Genomic DNA, 20,301 nt, shown 5'->3' with positions numbered 1-20,301 from the left:
GATCTGTTATCTGAGGTGACTCTGTCCAACTTATTAGTGTACAAATGTCTTCCAGTCCCACACCTTAAAAAACATACTAATGATTCTGTTTTGTAAACAAAATGTTTCAATTATGAATTGTTATAACTCACAGAATATAAAATGTAATTGTCATATTGTTAGAATATAAAATTCTAATTATAAAATTTCTAATTATATGTAAAATAAATAAATCTAAAAATAAATGTATTTATTTTATACTTTTGTTCATTTGTTTTACTCATTTTGATGACAATTCAAGGTCAGGAAATCCTCGATACTTCCAGGCTTTAAAGAATGAGGGCCAGTTAAAATGTTGTATCATTTATATAATATTATAGTATTTATTAATATTTTTAATTCGCTTATTTTTATATTTTTCAGTTCTCTTTAAATTTAATTAAATTTGTACGTGTTTTGTTGTATGAGCATTTTGTCTTTTTTTATCAGTTTTTTTTGTTGTTGTAATTTTAGTACTTCAACTTCAACTAAATTGATTTAAAATGATTTATAATTTCATTTAAGTTTTTTAAAGTTTAAATGAATCATCTACTAATATTTTATTTCAGCTTTATTTCAATTAATAATTTTTTTAAATAGTTTTAGTTTTATTTAGCAATAACGACACTGTCTTCTTTTTAAGGCAGTCATTTGTCCCTCAGGTGCAAAGACAGTATTTAAGCACACTTCATGAAGCCATTACCCAATTTGACTTCTCCATCTGAGGTAAAGAGAATATTTCCAGCCTTAAGGTCCCGGTGTATAATCTTATTCTCATGGAGGTAAACCAGTGCCTCCAGCGTCTGTTTACACACAACCCGGATCTGAGGCTCTGTCAGCGGTCGCTCCAGCTCTGCAGACATACACATGCAAAATGGCTATAAACAGTCACTGCTAAGCAAGCACACTTTATAAGATTTTTATGTATTCAAGTTAAACTAGACAAATAAACTACAATGTAACAGTGACAAGGGGTTTGACTTTTATTAATAGACTTGTCCTCTGTTGTTTTTCTTGGCTGTTGTGCACACTGACTGAAGCAATGTGAACTCCCTTTATTACAGCAGCACTGCTGGGATAGGCCATCACAGAAGAGACAGAAGGCAACAGAGGGAGTTATAACAGCACAAATAGTGAGTCAACAAAAGCATTTCCATCATAAAAACACCTCCTCACCCCAAACACCTCCCACCAGCAACACCTCTCTTACAGGCTAAATGTAGAAGTAGCCAGATTTTCAAGACTAAACAGACATAAGAAGGAGAGGTTTTATTCTTACAGGATATTGTTTACAACTGCCAAATGTTTTTAAATCAACTATGGTGACAAGATTTGTGATTGGAAACAGCTTTTTTAAATGGTACAGACAACACTGTACAAAAAGAGGGAAAATGGGACCATTTGTTAGAAATTTAAGCATTGATTCTGGCTGAATCAACACCACTGAGGGCCATGAAAAATGTGTAAAGTCTACGTATGAACTTGCTGGCATGGCATGTCACAGAAAAGGTCTGATCTGTGTGGGGACATTTCAACAACACTTCCCCAACCAATACAGAAAAAGGCTGAGTAGCTTTAAAAAGAGCCTAACCACTCCTCAAAAAACTGACGTTGATAATTATATGGGTCCAGTCCAGTGGCAAAAATGAGCACAGCGTGCTGGTGTGCCAGCAAGGTCTGGAGGAATGGAACATCATCGCACAGTAGAACAGACTCAGACGACCACAATGCTTCTATTACCTTCAGTGAAACAAAGACCATTAAACTTACCCAACATCACAGCGTCCACCGCTCCTCCAGCACAAAACTCAATGAGAATCTAAAGAAGTGGGAGAAAAAAGAGATCCAGAAGATGAATTAACTAATAATCACACTGATTCCACAGTTTGCAATGTAGTGTTTAGTGTAAAACAAAAGATTTCTATTTTGAATAAAGTCTGTACTTTTGAACTTTCTATTCATCAAAGAATCTTGAAAGAAAGTATAACGGTTTCCACAAAACAATTATTATTGGTTTCCTCCGACTTCAATTTAAAGCACTGATGACTTCACTTACAAACCTGTTCAGAGGTCTTTGTTAATGCCCCTCTCAGGTATCATTAGAATGGCTATGATGAGATGAGAACATTTAGTAAAATTGCTAACCCAATTTCTAGTTTTATTAGGTTACTCAAGCATTCACTTATTTTTTGGTATACTGGATAATGGCAACCAACAGCAGTGCAGTCATAAATGAAACTTAAGCCTCTGAGTGAAATGATAAAAGGATTATGTAAGTGAACACCATCCTATTACACTGACCATAGCAGCTGATCTGTAAGGTAACAGGTGCTGCAGAAAAATCAATACAAACCCTATATTATGCTCGATCCCATGAGAGGAGAGAAATACATTGTAATAACATAATCAATCTCATCAAAAACCAAGAGAACTTAAGAATTTTGGACACACCACTGCACTAGAGCGTTGGTTCTTTCATATCATTAACTCATGAAAAGTCAGCTGTATCTGAATTAACTATGAACACTGACAGGAGGCTGGAGAATAATGTAACGTGACAAACAATTGACTGCGGTGCAGATTTTAGTCAGCTTTCTATGAATATTTTACACAGCTCTGACACTTAAGTGTAGGAACAATCTCTCTACGCATTTAGAAGCTTGCTTGTGCTGCTATGAGCTGTGCATTCATATCTCTTGATTAGCAGCCAGGCTAAGCAGACTGGACTTGCATCTAATTAATTCATGAGCACTTTCTCTGGTCATTTGAAATAGGCCATTATCCTTCTATACATGCCAACCGCAGAGAGGAGGATCATATGAAACCATCCTGCTGTAATTATCATGGGAGCTCTATAGTAGAAAAATAAGATCCACTGACACCCTTTAGACAGGGATGAATAGAGAGGGATTATTGTGGACTATTATGGAGCCATTGGAAATCCTGTGATGTATTTTGTGCGTTACTGAGGGGGAAATAATGTGGGAAGGAACTTGATTTTATCCATCAGGATTTGATCGGATCATAACATCTTAAAGGGTTAGTTCACCCCAAAATGAAAATTATGTCATTCATTATTCACCCTCATGTCGTTCCAAACTCATAAGACCTTCGTTCATCTTCAGAACACAAATTAAGATATTTTTGATGAAATCCGAGAGCTCTCTGACCCCTCCATAGACACCAACGCAATGACCACTATCAAGCGGGCACACAAAAAGTATTCTTGTCGCTTCATTACATTAAGGTTGAACCACTGGAGTCACATGGACAATTTTAACGATGTTTTTACTACCTTACTGGGCCTTGAAAGTGGCTGTTGCATTGCAGTTTATTGAGGGGTCAGAAAGCACTCGGATTGGGGTGAGGGTATAGAATGACACGAGGGTGAGGAATTAATGACAGAATTTCTCATTTTTGGGTGAACTAACCCTTTAAGATTTTATTATGAAAAAAAAAATAGTTTGATAAAAATATTCAATTAAAAACATGATTTCAAATCTATGGCACATGCAGTTACAAAATGATTACAAAGCTGGAAATTTACAATAGGCTTTTTTAATAGCCTTGAAGTATGTGAGAAAAACACAGCAAGATCCTGTTTGTTTTGTGTACAAACACTACTTATCCAACAACACAGTGCTACTCTTTGATGAGCAAGGCGAGAGTGAAGTGTGCTCTCACTCCTACTCCTCCTACAGAGGTCAATGTCTGTGTGTGTGTGTGTGTGTGTGTGCACGTGTATGTGTGTGTCTGGCTGTAGTACAGCCGAAGTAACCAAACCCCTCATGAGAAGAGTCACTCACCCATAGTTTGCTCTCATAATAGAAAGCATCCAGCAGTTTGACTATGTAGTGATGGTCACAGGAGGCAAGGATTTCAATCTCCACCATGTAGTCCTCTAGCTCCTCTTCTGTTTTGGTATCGATCACTTTAGCTGCAGCAAGGATCCCGGTCTCTTTGTTCTGGGCCTGTGATAAAAGCAAACAGTGGGAAACATTCAACAGGTTGCACAGGCATACAATGGCTTCTATGATACTGTACAGGCCTGGTATTCAGACAGCAGCTCACAAGCCTGATGCAGCATTTTAATGTCAGTGCCAGGGGCTCAAAGGATCATTTTCTTTTATCTTGAACAAATTTTCATCTGAGCTGTAATAACTGTTAGTGTCGTTGTGAGTTACATATCTATGATGCATCTCTACTCAGGAGTACAGACAACCAATCAGATGCAATCAATAACTAGAAGCTCAATTTCGCTACTCTCAGCCTCAGACGTCATGCACACGGACTGCCCACACTCCATTTGCTAAACGTCTGATGCACATGGCAGCCTAATAAAACAAAACAAAAAAACACTTTCACAAAGTCTAAATCTGATTGGTTGACTTTTACCTGATTTCTGGGAGACTAGTGTGTGACAGTCTTTAATATCTGCCAGCAAACTAATCGATTTTCTCAAAGACAGTGACAATGAGAGCTTCGCACACAGTTAAATGTAAAAGAGATGTTTGTTTACCAACAAGATACAGGAAAAGTATAATTTTTCAAGCTGTATGTCCTCTCGCATCTTTAATGGAAGACCAGGTGAAGTACCTTACTGAAAATGGAATATCTGCAGCAGGGCTTAAAACGGAAAAAAATATAAATCGGTTCACTCCGAGCAGAATTGATATTATAGCGTTTCCGTTTTTGCGTTCCTCAATAAACATTACTGTTCCAAAAACGATTTGATTTGAAAAAATACCGGTTAATAACGTTATTTTAATTTAGCCTATACTTTAAACAAATATGTATAAATAGACTTATTTTTCACTCAATAATAATATAACGCATGGTAATTAAACTTGAATATTTATTTCATAACATTTTTAAAACCACAACAGAAATACATGCATTAATTACAAAGCATAAACAGCAGACCTGTTTTAATGGAGCGTTAGACAATCGAAAGTGGCCTCTTATGCCTAATTCTTTTCAGAAGAGTGATAACATTCTTTGTACATAACTTTTTTTCAAAACGACTTGTTTTAAAAATTGCATGAATAAAGAATAAATAAACTGGATAACCATTGCTCTTTTAATGCACCGTCAACTGGTAATTTCAAAGCAAACACTGCGCAACACGTCCTTGCATCACATAATCAAATTCAGTCAGCTAATAAAGCTTGATCATTTAATGCAATATAACATACCATTTAATACGAAGCATCAACCGTCTATATAGAAAACATTGACCTGTCCTGTATTGGCAATCTGAAAGACTATAGGAAAAATGTTTGATAGATGCTAGTAGCCTACTTGGATAGGCTTAAACGGAATCCATAAACTAGCCTAAATCAGTCTATTTGAGCTTAAAGTCCGTACTGCTTAAACGTTCGAAAAGAATGTCCTCCAATACCTGCACATTCATTGTAGACCTCAGCGAGGAAAGAAATGTACTTGAGGCATGAAAATGCGCGCTTTACACTGACTTGCGTACCGGTAGATTCATAGATGACTGGTGCGCGGGCATTTCACTCACGCTTGATCCGTCATCGTCACATGCTGTACTACTCAATTCATGATTGTTCACTGCCAAATTAAAATATTAAAAGAACGATAAAATAACGTTATCAACCGGTTAATGGTCATTTCAAATTAACGTTTCTGTTCAGAACGATTCAAATTGATTTTGATTTCATTTCCGTTTTTGTTCCTCTTAAAATCGTTCGTTTCCGGTTTTCGTTTTCGTTCCTTGAACCGGTTCAGAGCCCTGATCTGCAGTAGGGATGAAACGGTATGGAAATTTCACATCACGATAATAGTGACCCAAATTATCACGGTAATCAATATTATCACGGTTTTCTTCAAATGAGATGAAAGTGTTCAAAAAGAACCGATGCACACACTTAAAACATTTCAACAAGTTTTATATTTGAAAATCAACAAACAACAAATAACTAAAGCAGCTCTTTGCACTTTTTTTAAGCTAGATTCTGTGGGATTTCCTTCCTTATAATAGCCGTCATCAATAGCAACGCATAATGCATAAATAATAATTTGTCGTAAATATAATCTCTAATATTATCTCTGTAAATATATTCTCAAGCAATATTCTCATCAGTGTTCAGCAATGATGCATTTAAATCTAGCATATTTTGTGTAAGAGCCCAAACAGTATCCTAGTGTAATAATGCATATCCATATTTCCATATGATTTGACAGTTTATTTGATTAAATATCAAAATGTGTGTATCATTTCTGACACCTAAATGAACACTTTACAGTCAGTTTTATGACTGTCATTCTCTTCAAATGCTATTGAAGTCAGAAACGTGTATAACGTTACCAATGTTGTATGTAACTTTAGAGACGGTCCCTAAATTCACCAGCGTCATATCAGATGCGCTGTGGTTCTGCTGTGTTTTTTTATAACTATTTTCGCTACTGAAATAGAATAAAAACAGTCAACCACTGTATGAATGAATCTCTTGCGTACATCGCACGTTTATCTCCGTGTATCTAGTGTAGATTTCAGTGAGAGCTGCGCGCGCTCTGAACAAAACTCCGGGTAATCTGAACGCCTCTAATTATTAGATATCGCATTCATAAACTCACTCAATAGAAACACGTGTAAGTGGTTATAATGCGCAACGCGATTATAACAGATGGCTTTTGAGAAGACTATAATAAGTTCAACCGCTAGTGGTAGTGTGCAGCCGAAATAACGTTACAAACGCAAATGGCGGTTGTTAATGTCAAGCCCTGATTATTACCTCTTAAATGTCACCCAAGTCTTGTCTGAACTTGTTTGTTCTTTGGCTCAAGCTTCACGTTATTATTTCCCAGACGTAGTTTTTGTATTGAGGTCAAAGTCCACTTGCCTTGCGTTTTGAATGGTTCCCCCTATTACAGCAACTTTCTTCTGGCATGTTCTGCAGACAGGGTGACCATCTTCGATTAAGTTTCCCTCAGGACTTTTGTAAAAGCCAAAATATGACCACACCTCAGATTTGGTCCTTTTAGGAGGCTGAAAAATCTCCCGGCGCTGTCATTGCCTTCTGCCATTTCTCCTCATTCAGAAAACAGATCTGCGCTGTGCCTGCGTCAGACTGACTGGACAAGATTTACCGCAAATTTTCACAATCGTGATAATCACACGCGGTTTTAATGATAATTTAATTTTATACGATATTACTAACCGTCACTTAATTTTATCGTGGTTAATCGTGAAACCGGTAATCGTTTCATCCCTAATCTGCAGCATATGAAAGTACTGATGCCGACATCGCAGCCAAAACTTATTTCACATAAAATAGTGTAAAATTCTTATTTCGGGTGGTGTAATGAAAAATTAACAAAACCTATTTTAGAAACACCCTGAAAGAGTGCATTCAATATTCAGTGCAGCTTCAGAGACTGTGAAAATGCACTGTTAAAAGGTCCCATGGCATGGCATTTTTCTATTATTTTATAATGTTTCCTGAGGTGTACTTATATTGTTAGTATGATTTTTACATCAAAAAATGTCCTAATTTAGAAATAAAAGGAATTTTTTCTATACTGATATTACCCCTCTGGCTGAATGCCCTGTTTCAAGGGGCGTGTCTGCTGTGAGACTTCAGTGAAAATGCCTACTGTTGTGATTGGCTGACATTTTTGCATTTGAAATGAGTGTTAGATTATGTTGCGGAGGGGGCGTGGTTTAGCGAGGCACTGCACGCACTACATGCATGAGAGAGACTGACTGGGCACTCATGAACCACAGAGAGCTGGAGGAAGTTTTATTGTAACAAACTTCATTGTAAAGCATCTTATAATTTGTTTGTGTGTACATTTTTGACATTTCTGTGCATTTAAATAGGTTTTAGGTCTGTATTATCTGTGTAAATAAGTAGGGACTTTTATTTTGACGGGTGTTGCAGTCTACGGAGCAATATGAAAAAAGAGGGAGCGCTCGTGAGAGCTCGCGGTTCATCATTCAGTGGGTTTAAGCAGATTTAAAGTTTACAGTTTGTTTAGCACCCCCCGAAAAGACAATAGGTGTGTACGTGCTTTACTGTCCTGTAATGAGTATGTTTGTGTATTTCGCTGTATTGTTATTGATAATGCTATGGAGAGAGTTTGTGTAAGAGGTGTTTATGCGCACATCTTTGTTTTTTGTTCAGCTCTCACAGTGATTTTTGGAGATAAACGGTTTCAATAAACTCCTGAAACATCAGTAAAGTCTAGCCATCATTCGGACGGGGTCCGCTACATTTATTGTACTGAGTTGTTGAGAGCGCTGTGCTGTTAGCGCAAGCTTATTTGTATCTGAGAGATTCTGAATAAACAGTCCCAGTGACGTCGACTCTGTCATTGCAGCGCATTTTCTCTCACAAATTGCTTTCACCACAACTAACAGCAAACACGACATCGACATGAAGACAGTAAGAGCCTCGCTGTGCTGCATAAGAGCGTCATTCATTATAACGGCAGTTTGGGCAAGTGTGCAGATACACTCGCAATATGTGATTGACAGCTCCGGACATTATAAAGAGTGTTCTTTGATCGCTCTCTGTAGTTGAATCACTTAAAAAACGGAATTGTTTCATCATGCTACTAACAGAAACGATCGTTTTAGTCACTGGCTTGATTCACTGATGCATTATGCTTAGGGGATCAAGACGGCGATCATTAAACGATCTAGAAAGAAAGTCTGCGTGAACTTGAATAATTAGCTACACATCAGAAATCACTGATCACAGATCAGGCATTAAAGGAGCTGTATGTAGGACTGTGGCCAAAACTGGTACTGCAATCACTTTCAAATGACTGTAGAGCGGTGTATCCCCTCTCCCCCTCCCTTGACTCGAGGTTGCCAGCTAGGCTGCAGGATCCAGCAGGAACGTAGGCTGCTACAAGGAGCTTTCAATGGCAAGTGACGTGTCGTACACAGTAAGTTTTTTTTCTTTCTGTTAATTATGTTTATGCTTCAAGAGCGATGTTTTGTGAAGTAATTATGAATCGCAAAAATTTACTAATGGCGATTAGCCAAATATAATCGTAAATATGAACGCTTGTATGTGACAGTACATTCCCACATGAAAAAATACAATAGTAAAATTACAGCAAAGCTAAATAACATTAGCAATGGTCATACAGGTCCACTTGCAGCATGTTTTGTCCACTATACAGGGAGTGCAGAATTATTAGGCACGTTGATTTTATGATCATATTTTTTTTCCAGGCACATTTGACCAATTCCAAACCACAGTAATCCTAATAACTACTATTGATTTAGTATTTAATAATGTATAAGTGATATATAATTGTTCATGAAGGCTGGAAATGAAAATCACCTTATATTCAGGTGTGCAGAATTATTAGGCATGTTTTCTTTTACAGATAAATTGAGCCAAAAAAGAGATTTAACTCAGACTGAAAAGTCAAAAAGTATTAAATGCCCATGAGAAGGATGCAATACTAATGCAATACTAGACATTGCAGTTAAGGCATGACCATTGGACAGTGAAATGCTCGTTGGGTCAGCAGGATCTGACAAAAACAGGTGGTGAAGAAAAGACACCTGTTAACTGCAAAAGAATTAAGAATTAAGGTAAAGAATTAAGGGTGAAACCATCAGGAACCTTTAGTCTCCAGCGCCACCATTTTCCAAAGCTGCAACCTACCTGGAGTCTCCAGAAGTGCAAGGTGTCAGGATCTCAGAGACTTCAGTTAGGTAAAGAATCCTAAAAAATGACCCCCACTAAATAAGAATCACAAGCTGAAGTGTTGTAAAATACATGAAGGTTTTTTTATAGGCTTTATGGACAGATATGTTGAGAGTGACTCTTGAAGGACCAGCACCACATCCTCTAGTACCACTGTTTGAAGAATTCATCTTCCAGAATCTGGCAGTACGTTTTGGGAGTTCATTTTTAGTCCATCTCTGCAAAACGGACTTCAGGATGGACTAAAATGAACTCCCAAAACGTACTGCCAGATTCTGGAAGATGAATTCTTCAAACAGTGGTACTAGAGGATGTGGTGCAAAAAAAATATGATCAGAAAATCAACGTGCCTAATAATTCTGCACTCCCTGTATATGCGAAGAACGAATGAGGAATAATTTTTACTGAGGTAACGTTAGGCTACTGTCTCAAATACGTTTTCACATTGCCATATATAGGCGTGCTAATGTTGTTTTCCTCAGCGTCCCAGCATAATGACAGAGAAAAGGGCTCTGATAATGCATTACTAATGTTAGCAATGACGACTCGCCGTTTTTATTTACCAAACAATTCCTTAACGTTACCTTTTCAATTCAATGACCCACCTCCTCCATCTGCGCTAACCTAACGTTACTTTGCACGAACATGCATAACTTTGTTCGACTGTCATGAATATTTGAAATGTCCATTTACATTAAGTACAAGTTAGCCAAACATGGATGAACCTTACCGGTCCAGGAGAAAATTAGCAACGTTGGCATCAGTCTTCAAATTATTCTCCGTTTTCAGCCGTCTCTATCTTTCAAAGGCATCTCTTATACAAATCCTTGTTTTATCTCGGACACTGTCACGACGTTTTTCTGATTCATAACGAGGCCGTTTAGGTTTCGTAAAGTTAGACATTGTTTATCCAAAAAGTTTGTAGCTGCAGCTGTGGTAACTAGAGCAGAGCTGGCAACCCGAATGCAGAAACACTACTGACTTCGTGATTGGTAGATAGGTGGAGGGTGGCGCTTCAGGCCAAAACACAACATGTCAACATCAACATCAGTTGAGGGCTGCAACTTCACTTTTAAAATGACAATATCTTGGCCTGACAACTGTTGTCAGTGATATAAGTATTTGAAATTAACATGATTTCTTAATGTCTAGTGACATATCAGGGCCATTTTATGATTAATTGAAATACATTTCTTACATACAGTTCCTTTAATGAACACTGTTACTCACTGTTTGTCGCGGTGCTGTCGAATCCATATTGTAAAGTCTGTTTGTAAAGCCTGTGCTGATCATAAACTGAATCCATTTTCTCCGAGTGCTTTGGGCGGGCAAAGCAGAGGAAGGGGAGGTAACCTTTCCTGTTATGACGTCACAACAGGAAAATTCGAGATCAGCTCGTCTGAGCTGTCATTTTCTCAAAGGCAGAGAAAGACTGCCAGAACTCAGTTTACACCCATCAAAATTTCTAGCCACTTGGGGACCATATAGAGGCTAGGGGAACTCATATTAATGTTGAAAAACCTCATAAAAGGAACATTTCATGCCATGGGACCTTTAACTTGACTTCTGAATTGTCTAATATGTGTAGCTTTGCTACTCACTTGTTACTCAATTTTAGGCATTATTTTAATGGCATGAGTAGCACTATGAGGTAAACAGAATATGGTGAATATTGGTAAAAAGAAGGAACATTTTACAACCTATTAAAATGGCTGAACAAGAAACAAATTCCTGTATGTACCCTGAGATTAGTATATTGCCTTTGACCTACTTCGTTACAAAAGCACTTATTCACAGCTTTACTCCAACAGGGGAGACATTCAGAATGAAACCTATAACCATCAAAGCACATTGGCCTTGATAACTAACTAACTTCTTTGTTACAATACTCAAATGAAATTGAGCAATAAGCCAACAGATGTCACGTTTGTAACTGTATTATGAAATTCTGGAATACTGAACATGAGATATGTATATCTATGATAAAAAAACAAAAACAGAAATGACTTCTAAAAGATTAGCCCCTCCCTATAACCTGCAACTGATACAAGCAACAACATCTATTCAAAAAAGCAGAAGAAAAAAACGGAAACATGACAGGGTTACCTCATCTACAGGCGTGCCAGAGGCTGTTTAAGGAAATTCATATCTCCGTCAGGCTTTGAGATCATTCCTATTTGAACTACAATGCAAAAATGTTGTATTAAGTGTTTGCATTAGCTAACAGTTCCAGAATATTCTATTCAAAGCAGAAGTGACTAATGGCAGGCGTAACACGTTATTCCATTCAAACCATCCTCCATCTATGCCAAGGAACACAATTTCTATTCTGGGATCAACCTCTGAGTGTTTACAGCTACCCGAAAACAGAGAAGGGCAGACAGAGAAAGGAAAGGGTCAAGTATACCATAAAATGTGTGAGTGGATCAGAGTTTATTGTAACTGAAAGTCTCTCAATTTCACTTGTACTGCTTCACGCCTGTTTCTACCCTCAGACCGACAGGAAATTAACACAACCTCTGCATATCTGAAACAACCATGCGTGTGCGCGAGAGAAAGAGAGAGAGAGAGAGAGAGAGAGGGGGAGAGAGAGAGCTAGAGGGTTAATTTTGTTTCCATTACAGTTCGACAGAACCAGCCAGTCTGGGCGGGTCACACTTATCATAGTTCATCAGAAGAGTGAATAATTATCATAACTGTATTGTACTAGTGCTGATAAGAATATGACAGACTTATCTCAATGATCCAAGAAAGAAAATAGACTGATCAATAAAACCGAGAAGCAAATTCAGATCATGCACCAGTCAAGCAAAGATACAAAGAAATTGAAATTCAGAGTCAAAAAGTCAAGACAGATCGTTTCTTCCATTTTGCAATCTACATCGAAGTATAAAAAAGTTGGGTGGGGACTTGATTCTCTCGATCAGTAGTTGATTTGATTTTGAGAGTCCTGCATACGTCACCAGAAGGTCCAGTTACTTATGACATTTTTACTAAACATTCTGAGGTACATTTTTAGGACAAATTAAGCATGAACAGATTAATTGTTTGCAATAAGTTCTATAACATGTATTTGACAAAATACATATGGGGAATTGCCATTTCATGGTTACTTTAACTTGGTCACAAATCAGTTCGCATCTCAGAAATCTACATACTAAATTGTCAAGGAAAACATTATAAAGCTTGATTCTGTCCCTCTGGAAATGACTGAACGGTGGGTGTTCATAATCAGAAAGGTGTTCATAATCAAGCCATATGGAATTAGCTAAAAACAAGGCCTGAATCACATTATCCAACAGCCAGTATGGCCTAAAACTAAATGTCACTGGACAAGCAACATTTTTTTAGAGGGAAGTTATTACATTGTTTTCCTCTTTGGAATAACATTCACTGAATCATTTCACTGACCAGAAATGCGAGCTTGTTATGCTTTGAAAAATTTTCTTTAATTGACTCAAAATACAGTGTATTTCACCATACGCAAGGGGGGATAAAAGACAGCAAAGCGAAAAAGAAACAGTGAACCTCTGGTAAACCACAAGAGTAACAGATGTTTATCAAAGTGTCCCACACCCCAAGCATCACTGCATGGCTGCAAAACAGAGGCAGGAAGATCCTGCTGAGTAACACTGTAGAACAGATCAAACTCACCACACCTCTGCATGAGATACTACATTCATTCAAGCTACACACAGGGAGTTACTTCCTCATTAGACAGCTTCTTACAAATACTTATTTCAGAATAAGTTGTCCATAAACTTGAGACACACTGATTATATTGTGTGGCTAGTTTTGTACGAAAACCAGTGCAGACTCTTGAACAACAAAGAGAACTAAATAACTAATCTGTCTGCATATCAATCATGTCACTGAACGATATTTCTAAGATGTGTGTGCACAATTTATTTAGTATGTCACACCCAACTTGTGGTGTCACAAACAATGCATTCCATAAACGGGAGCAGTATGGAAACATTCTTCAACAGATTAAAGTGAGTCTGAAGCAGCCACGGACTGACAGGAATGGTGTGAATTCTGTGAGGTTTAATTACCAACTATACAACTGGTTCTACACAACGAGCAAAACTACATGAACAAGATGTACAACATAAAGAGATCAAATAAATCCAAATACTACTACAAATGTGTGTTTGACTCTTTTTGTCCTATTCATTTTTATTCAATTAAGAATAGAAAGTCATTGGGCTCAATAACTCTACATATTATGATGAAGTTGCCAAATATTTACATAACTTACTTCTCTACTGCCCTTAGAAAAATATGCCATTGTAACAATTGTTTCTGCCAATATACCATAGTTGCTACAGTTATTTATAAGACTCACAAGTCTTATTAAATATATGGGCTCTCCGTTAAATAGTGTCCCAAAATTGAAATATCTGCAAGTGTGCGTATTATGATGTTACATTTCTTTTTCCGTAGTCATACCAAGTGCTGCTATACTATAACTAAAGCTTAGATGTCTATAATACTACTGCTGAACTCAAATGAACTTTCAGGTTTCATTTTTGTCTGTATGATGAGAAGAGCATACTGAAACTTCCAAGAAATTGGTCAAGCTGTTTTCAAGAAAGTGTCAGTGCTGGTCAAGAAACACAATCATGATAACACCACATGGCAATAAACCATAACAATGGACAGGGTGATCTAATTAGTTAAAAGGGATTGTTCCCCATTACATTAAAGTTCTGTCAAATCACCTTTTTTCAGTGGAACAAAAAATGTGATGTTAGTCAGAATGAGTCTCAGTCACTATTTACTTTTCATGGAAAACAGATGCAATTAACTGGAGTTTTGCTGTCAGTCTCATACAACATCTTTTTTGTTCCACATAATAAATTAAGTCATACAGGTATGGAACGACATAAAGGTAAACAAATAATGACAACATTTATATTTTGGAGTGAACTTCCCCTTTAAATTAATCGGTAAAGTCAGAGGGACAATACTAATACACTCTGATGACACAATCACCTACTGGATGATATTTACCTTGTAGACTTTCCCAAAGGCTCCATCCCCAAGTTCTCCCACAATCTCCCACACCTCCTCGGGATTGAGGTCTCTGTGAACGTGCTCATACTGTTTCTTCTTCTTCTCCGTGCCCAGCTTAAATATCTTCCGAAAATTGAAAAAGGACATCTTCTAAAGGCAATTTATATGTCTATCGGTTAAAAAAAGACCCGACACGACATACACCGTGCTGTTAATACTGTACTAAACGAATAACTTGGGGAGTTGGCTAATGGGCTAGCTGTGGATGATCGATTCCCAGCTAACTCATTTAACTGTACAGTTGCAGAAAGCTCCAAGTAACGTTAATCCTGTGAATGGCGGCGAAGGTATTAGTCTCTCTGAAAGTGACAGAGATCAGTCTTTATGTGGCATTTCGCGTCTCCATAACATTGAATCATCTAGGCGAGCGACCCCTTCAACCATACAGGGATGGAAAAGTAACAGTCCACTTCCTCAGCTAGCTTCACAACGGCTAACATGTGTGTGCTCCTCTGTATTCACCTCGCCCGTCTGATAAAAAAAAAGCCTCGCAGTCAAACAAATCTCGCGTATTCAAATATGTCGTTTAAAAAACTACGGTACAGTAAAATCCATAAGGGTGGAGGCGGGTAGGTAGTTAGCACGCCGTAAAAATGCTGAGCGGATGCTGATGACCAAACTCCTGTCTCAGCCCAGTCTACTGCTCACGGGAGGGGTGTGTGTTACAGCTTAGCCAAGCACAACCGTTTCGATAAAAACCGATTAAACATACAGGACACCAGCAGGCCCGTCGACACCGCTCGCGGTGTTGAAATGGATGTTTCTTGCGCCTTGCTTAACGGTCGCTCGGGTCTCTCGTGACTAACTTCTCGAGGATGTTGCGGGAGGACTCAAAGCGCGTGCGTTTGGATAGGGAAGGCGCGTGCTCGGCAGTGGAAAGACTGGCGCATGCGCACTTGGTGCTGGCTGTGCAGAGGGTAACCAATAGTGGTAGGGGATTTGATTCATCCAAGTAAATCGAACCCTTTATATCTCACTCACCAATAAATACATAAACTTAAGACTCAACAACTGATATTGCAACTGATATATTGTTTGTATACTAGGGTAGGCATGAACAATATAATAGGTTGCACTACCTATCAAGTCAATCCCTGAATATTGAATTATTTTATAATAATTTTAAATAATCAGCTAACATACATTGATATTAATTAAGAATATAAACACTTTATATTGCTGTAATTGTCTATATTGGCAATATGTGGGTAAAATATATTTTTTTAATATTTTTTTCAACACGTAATGCTTTATTTTTTTTTAACTCTACATTTGTAACTTTAAACTTAAAAGAAGTTATCTACATTTCTCATTTTCATTCATGGAGATGGGAAATGTGTCATGCTTTAGTGGAGGATTTCTGTCCTGGTGGAAAACAAACTCACTTTTATAGCACGAAAATGACACAAAATTACCACTATAACCAGTAGATGGCTGCAGAGGATCACTCATTGGCTCATTTGCCATTTCCACTCTCTTTTAAAGGTCCCATGGCATAGATTTTTTTATTTTATTTTATAATGTTTCCTGAGGTGTATTGTTAGTATGGTTTTCACATAAAAAAATGTCATTGTTTAGAAATAAAAAGCATTTTTTTCTATACTGATATTAGCCCTCTGCCTTGAATGCTCTGTTTCAAGGGGCGTGTCTGCTGTGAGACTTCAGTGAAAACGCCCACTGTTGTGATTGGCTGACATCTTTGCATTTGAAATGAGTATTAAAGTATGTGGCGGAGGGGGTGGGGTTTAGTGAGGCACCGTCCGACTCTGCAAGCACTGCCAGTCCAGAGAGAGACGGACTGGGCACTCGTGGACCAGAGAGACAGAGAGCTGGAGAAAGATAACTGAGAAAGAGTTGTTGAGAGCGCTGTGAGTGCGAGTTTATTTTGTTTGTATCTGAGAGATCTGAATAAACACAGTCATGAGTCCCAGCCATGCCAACCCTGTCTTCTTCCTACTTATTCTACGAACTTTGTAACATGTGGAACCCCTCTCGAATACTTTTACAAAAATGTCTTACATCACAGCTGTTGAGATGAACGATTCGTCAAAGTGTTGACAATAGCATTATTTTTTAGATCTTTCCCCATCACATGAAAGGCTGCAGTGATGAGCATTGAGTACACAGACAGTCTGTTGATTGCGTGAATGCAGTGATCTTGTCATTGCAACGCATTTTCTCAAAATGCTTTGACTATAACTAATAGCCAATACAATATCGACATGAATACAGTAAGAGCTTTGTTGTGCAGCATAACAGCGTAATTCATTATAACGACAGTTTGGACAAGTGTGCACTGCAGATATACTGGTGACGTGGGATTGACAGATCCGAACATTATAAAGAGTGTTCTTTGATCGCTCTCTGTAGTTTAATAATTTAAATAACGGATTTGTTTCATGCTACTAACAGAAACGATGTGAAATTGATCGTTTTAGTCACTGGCTTGATTCACTGATGCATTACGCTTAGGGCATCAAGACGGCCAGAGGCAGGACTGACAGTATTAAACGATTTAGAAAGAAAGTATGTGTGAACTTGAATGATTAGCTACACAACAGAAATCACTGATCACAGATAAGGCATTAAAGGTCCCATGGCATGAAATTTCAACATTAATATGAGTTCCCCTAGCCTGAATATTGTCCCCAAGTCGATAGAAATGTTGATCGGTGTAAACCCGAGTTCTGGCTGTCTTTCTCTGCCTTTGAGAAAATGACAGGCCAGACTAGCCAATCCTGAAGTCTCCTGGTTTGACGTCCGAGCAGGAACGGTTACCTCCCTTTCCTCCACCCAGAGAATCTGGCACGCCCATGCAAACGCTCGAGAGATCATTGCTTGTGAACGAGTGAATGCTGGCAGTTTCTCAGTGTTTGGATGTACAAATGAAAACAGAAGTCTATTTTCAGTTCCTTCTGATCTGTGATCAGTGATTTCTGATGTGTAGCTAATTATTTATTATTCATGCACACGCAGCGGCTTCTCTCTCTCCAGACAGAGCGGTGTTTTCGTGTTTTCTATCTTGTGAGTCAATGTTTTTGTACGTCCTCGTCGCGTCTATCTGTTCTAAAATGTGCATACAGTCGTTTCTGCTCAACATCAGCAGAGTAACATCTTTAGAGATAAACCTCACACACGCCGAAGCTCGGCCTTCAACATCCCCGACCCCCAGTACTGCATCTGGCCCACAGCGGAGGCGCCTTACGCGGCGCGTGATTAAGCAGAAGGGGGGTAAGCGTGAGCATATCTTGGCTAGCCAGCTTTCCCCACAATAAACTGGATTACATTCGATTAATGCTGTTGTGTCTTTGTTTGCGCTGTGTACTCAATGCGCGTCACTGACGCTTTTCATATGATATGAACATATGTAAAAAATAATGCTATAATCAACACTTACTCGTAACTCGTTTATCTCGACAGCTGTAATGGTACTTTGCACGTGTTACAAAGTTGGTAATAATGATGAAGACAGACTCGGCGTGACTGGGACTCGTGTTTATTCAGAACTCTGAGATACGAACACAATAAACTCATGCTGACTGACAGCGCTCTCATAACTCAGTAGTTACTATAAATAACTTTGTCAGCGATCGCTGAGCTCAGTCTCTGGTACATTAGTAATGTCCGGTTCGCGAACGATCTTTCTTTTGAACCGGTTCTTTTTAGTGAACCGAATCAGTTCACCAAATCGGACTGAATCGTTCTAAACGGTTCGCGTCTCCAGTCAGCGCTGATCCATAATTTACTAAAGTTACTAACTTTCTGACATGAGTGACAGCCCCTCCGACTAGAAATAGACTAATAACCTGAAGTATATTCTGTAACTATAACAGTTCACTGAACTGAGACTGACAGAACTGATGTGAAGTGAACTCCGGTCCATCCGTCTCTCTGGCAGCAGCTCGTGCCTGCTCGTGCCTCGTAGACCTCGTTAAACCACGCCCCCTCCGCTCATTTCAAATGCAAAGATGTAAGCCAATCACAACAGTGGGCGTTTTTACTGAAGTCTCACAGCAGACACGCCTCTTGAAACAGGGCAGTCAGCCACTGGGCAAACATCAGTATTGAAAAAATGCCTTTTATTTCTAAATTATGACATTTTATGATGTAAAAATCATACTAACAATATAAGTACACCTCAGGAAACATTATAAAATAATAGAAAAATGCCATGACATGGGACCTTTAATGAACACTGTTATTCACTGTTTGTGGTGGTGCTGTCGAATCCATATGTTAAAAGTCTGTTTGTAAAGCCTGTGCTGACATCGCGACTGAGAAACTGAATCCATTCTCTCCAAATTCTCTGGGCGGGCAAAGCAGAGGAAGGGGAGGTTACCATTCCCCGTATGATGGCATACAGGAAGATTCCAGATCATATTAAAGTAAAAAAAAAACTCATCAAATTAACATTTCATGCCATGGGACCTTTAAATATCTTTTCATGTATTTTGCTTTTGGATTTATTATAAAATGAATATTATAACACATTTTAGAAATGTTATTACACTTCAAGTATGAAGTATAGCAAAAGTCACAAAGTCTCATGGCATTTAGATGAATGGAATTTCATAAATAAATAAGCCCAGATTTGACAGTGGATGGGACATGGCACGGCTATAGATTGATGAACACACTGTATAATGCAGACTAAAATACAGGGAGGAGTTGGAGCCTGCCACCATTTTCCTGTAAGTTAAGAGACTGAGGCGATCACGAATTAGTGTACATATTACTGAGTTTAATCGCAAATTTTTAGAAAGGCTGGGTAGAAATTTAGGGGGGCTATAGCCCTCCTAAAATTGGTCTAGTGATGCCCATATTATGCAGTTTACTTTTAACCAATAACATCTTCCACCGTTCTGTCCAATTGTTTCTCTAACTTCTTGGCTTCTTCTTAATAGTGGCACACTGCCCATTAGTTGTTGTTTTTTTCTCTCTTTTGTTTAAAAATGTTTTTACTTTGTAACACTCAAGTGGTGAGAACAGGCATACTGTCCCATACACTGGGTACAGTGTTACTGATTGTCTGAAGTTGAACAATTAGTTTCACAGAGACCTAAAAGGCCTAAAGTTTTCTAGTTTCACAACGGCTAACATTTTCTTGATTCTCCTAAACTATTCTACGAAAATATACTGTATTTCTAATAAAATATACTATACCACACGCTTGAAAACATGATTTTGGTTCATTGAGACTGCGTAGGCCTATAGGCTCACATTTGACATACAGTACACACAATGAACCAAAATCATGTTTTGGAAAAAAAGGACCACTTATTTTGAATAAGTGGACATACACTGCAAAAGTGAGCCTATAGGCCTACGCAGTATCAATGGACCAAAATCATGTTTTGGAAAAAAAGGACCACTTATTTTGAATAAGTGGCCATACACTGACATCTACTGGGGCAAACAGGATAATGCAGACGTGTCACACCTGGAAATGTCACTCATGTAACCTACTCATAAAGTTGTGTGTTCTCCCCAATGCTCTTCTGTTATTCCC

At 38.2% G+C, this 20,301-nt stretch overlaps 1 protein-coding gene across 3 annotated transcripts in view; it reads right to left on the bottom strand.

The window, feature by feature from the left end:
* slka (STE20-like kinase a) overlaps window positions 1-15,684 on the bottom strand; it is a 32,910-nt gene extending 17,226 nt beyond the window's left edge. For all 3 annotated transcript variants that reach the window (XM_079843190.1, XM_079843191.1, XM_079843192.1), the window contains exons 1-4: window positions 14,730-15,684; window positions 3,825-3,989; window positions 1,789-1,837; window positions 722-871 (exon numbers count right to left, since the gene is read on the bottom strand). In XM_079843190.1, the coding sequence (XP_079699316.1) occupies window positions 722-871; window positions 1,789-1,837; window positions 3,825-3,989; window positions 14,730-14,879 (514 nt within the window). In that variant the 5' untranslated portion in view covers window positions 14,880-15,684. The remainder of the gene's footprint in view (window positions 1-721; window positions 872-1,788; window positions 1,838-3,824; window positions 3,990-14,729) is intronic.
* Window positions 15,685-20,301: the final 4,617 nt, after the last annotated feature.

Source organism: Gobio gobio (assembly GCF_949357685.1).
Source record: "Gobio gobio genome assembly, chromosome: 18".
In the NCBI taxonomy this organism is placed as follows: domain Eukaryota; kingdom Metazoa; phylum Chordata; class Actinopteri; order Cypriniformes; family Gobionidae; genus Gobio; species Gobio gobio.
The sequence above is the reverse complement of the archived record's forward strand: the minus strand, read 5'-3'. Positions and strand labels throughout refer to the sequence as shown.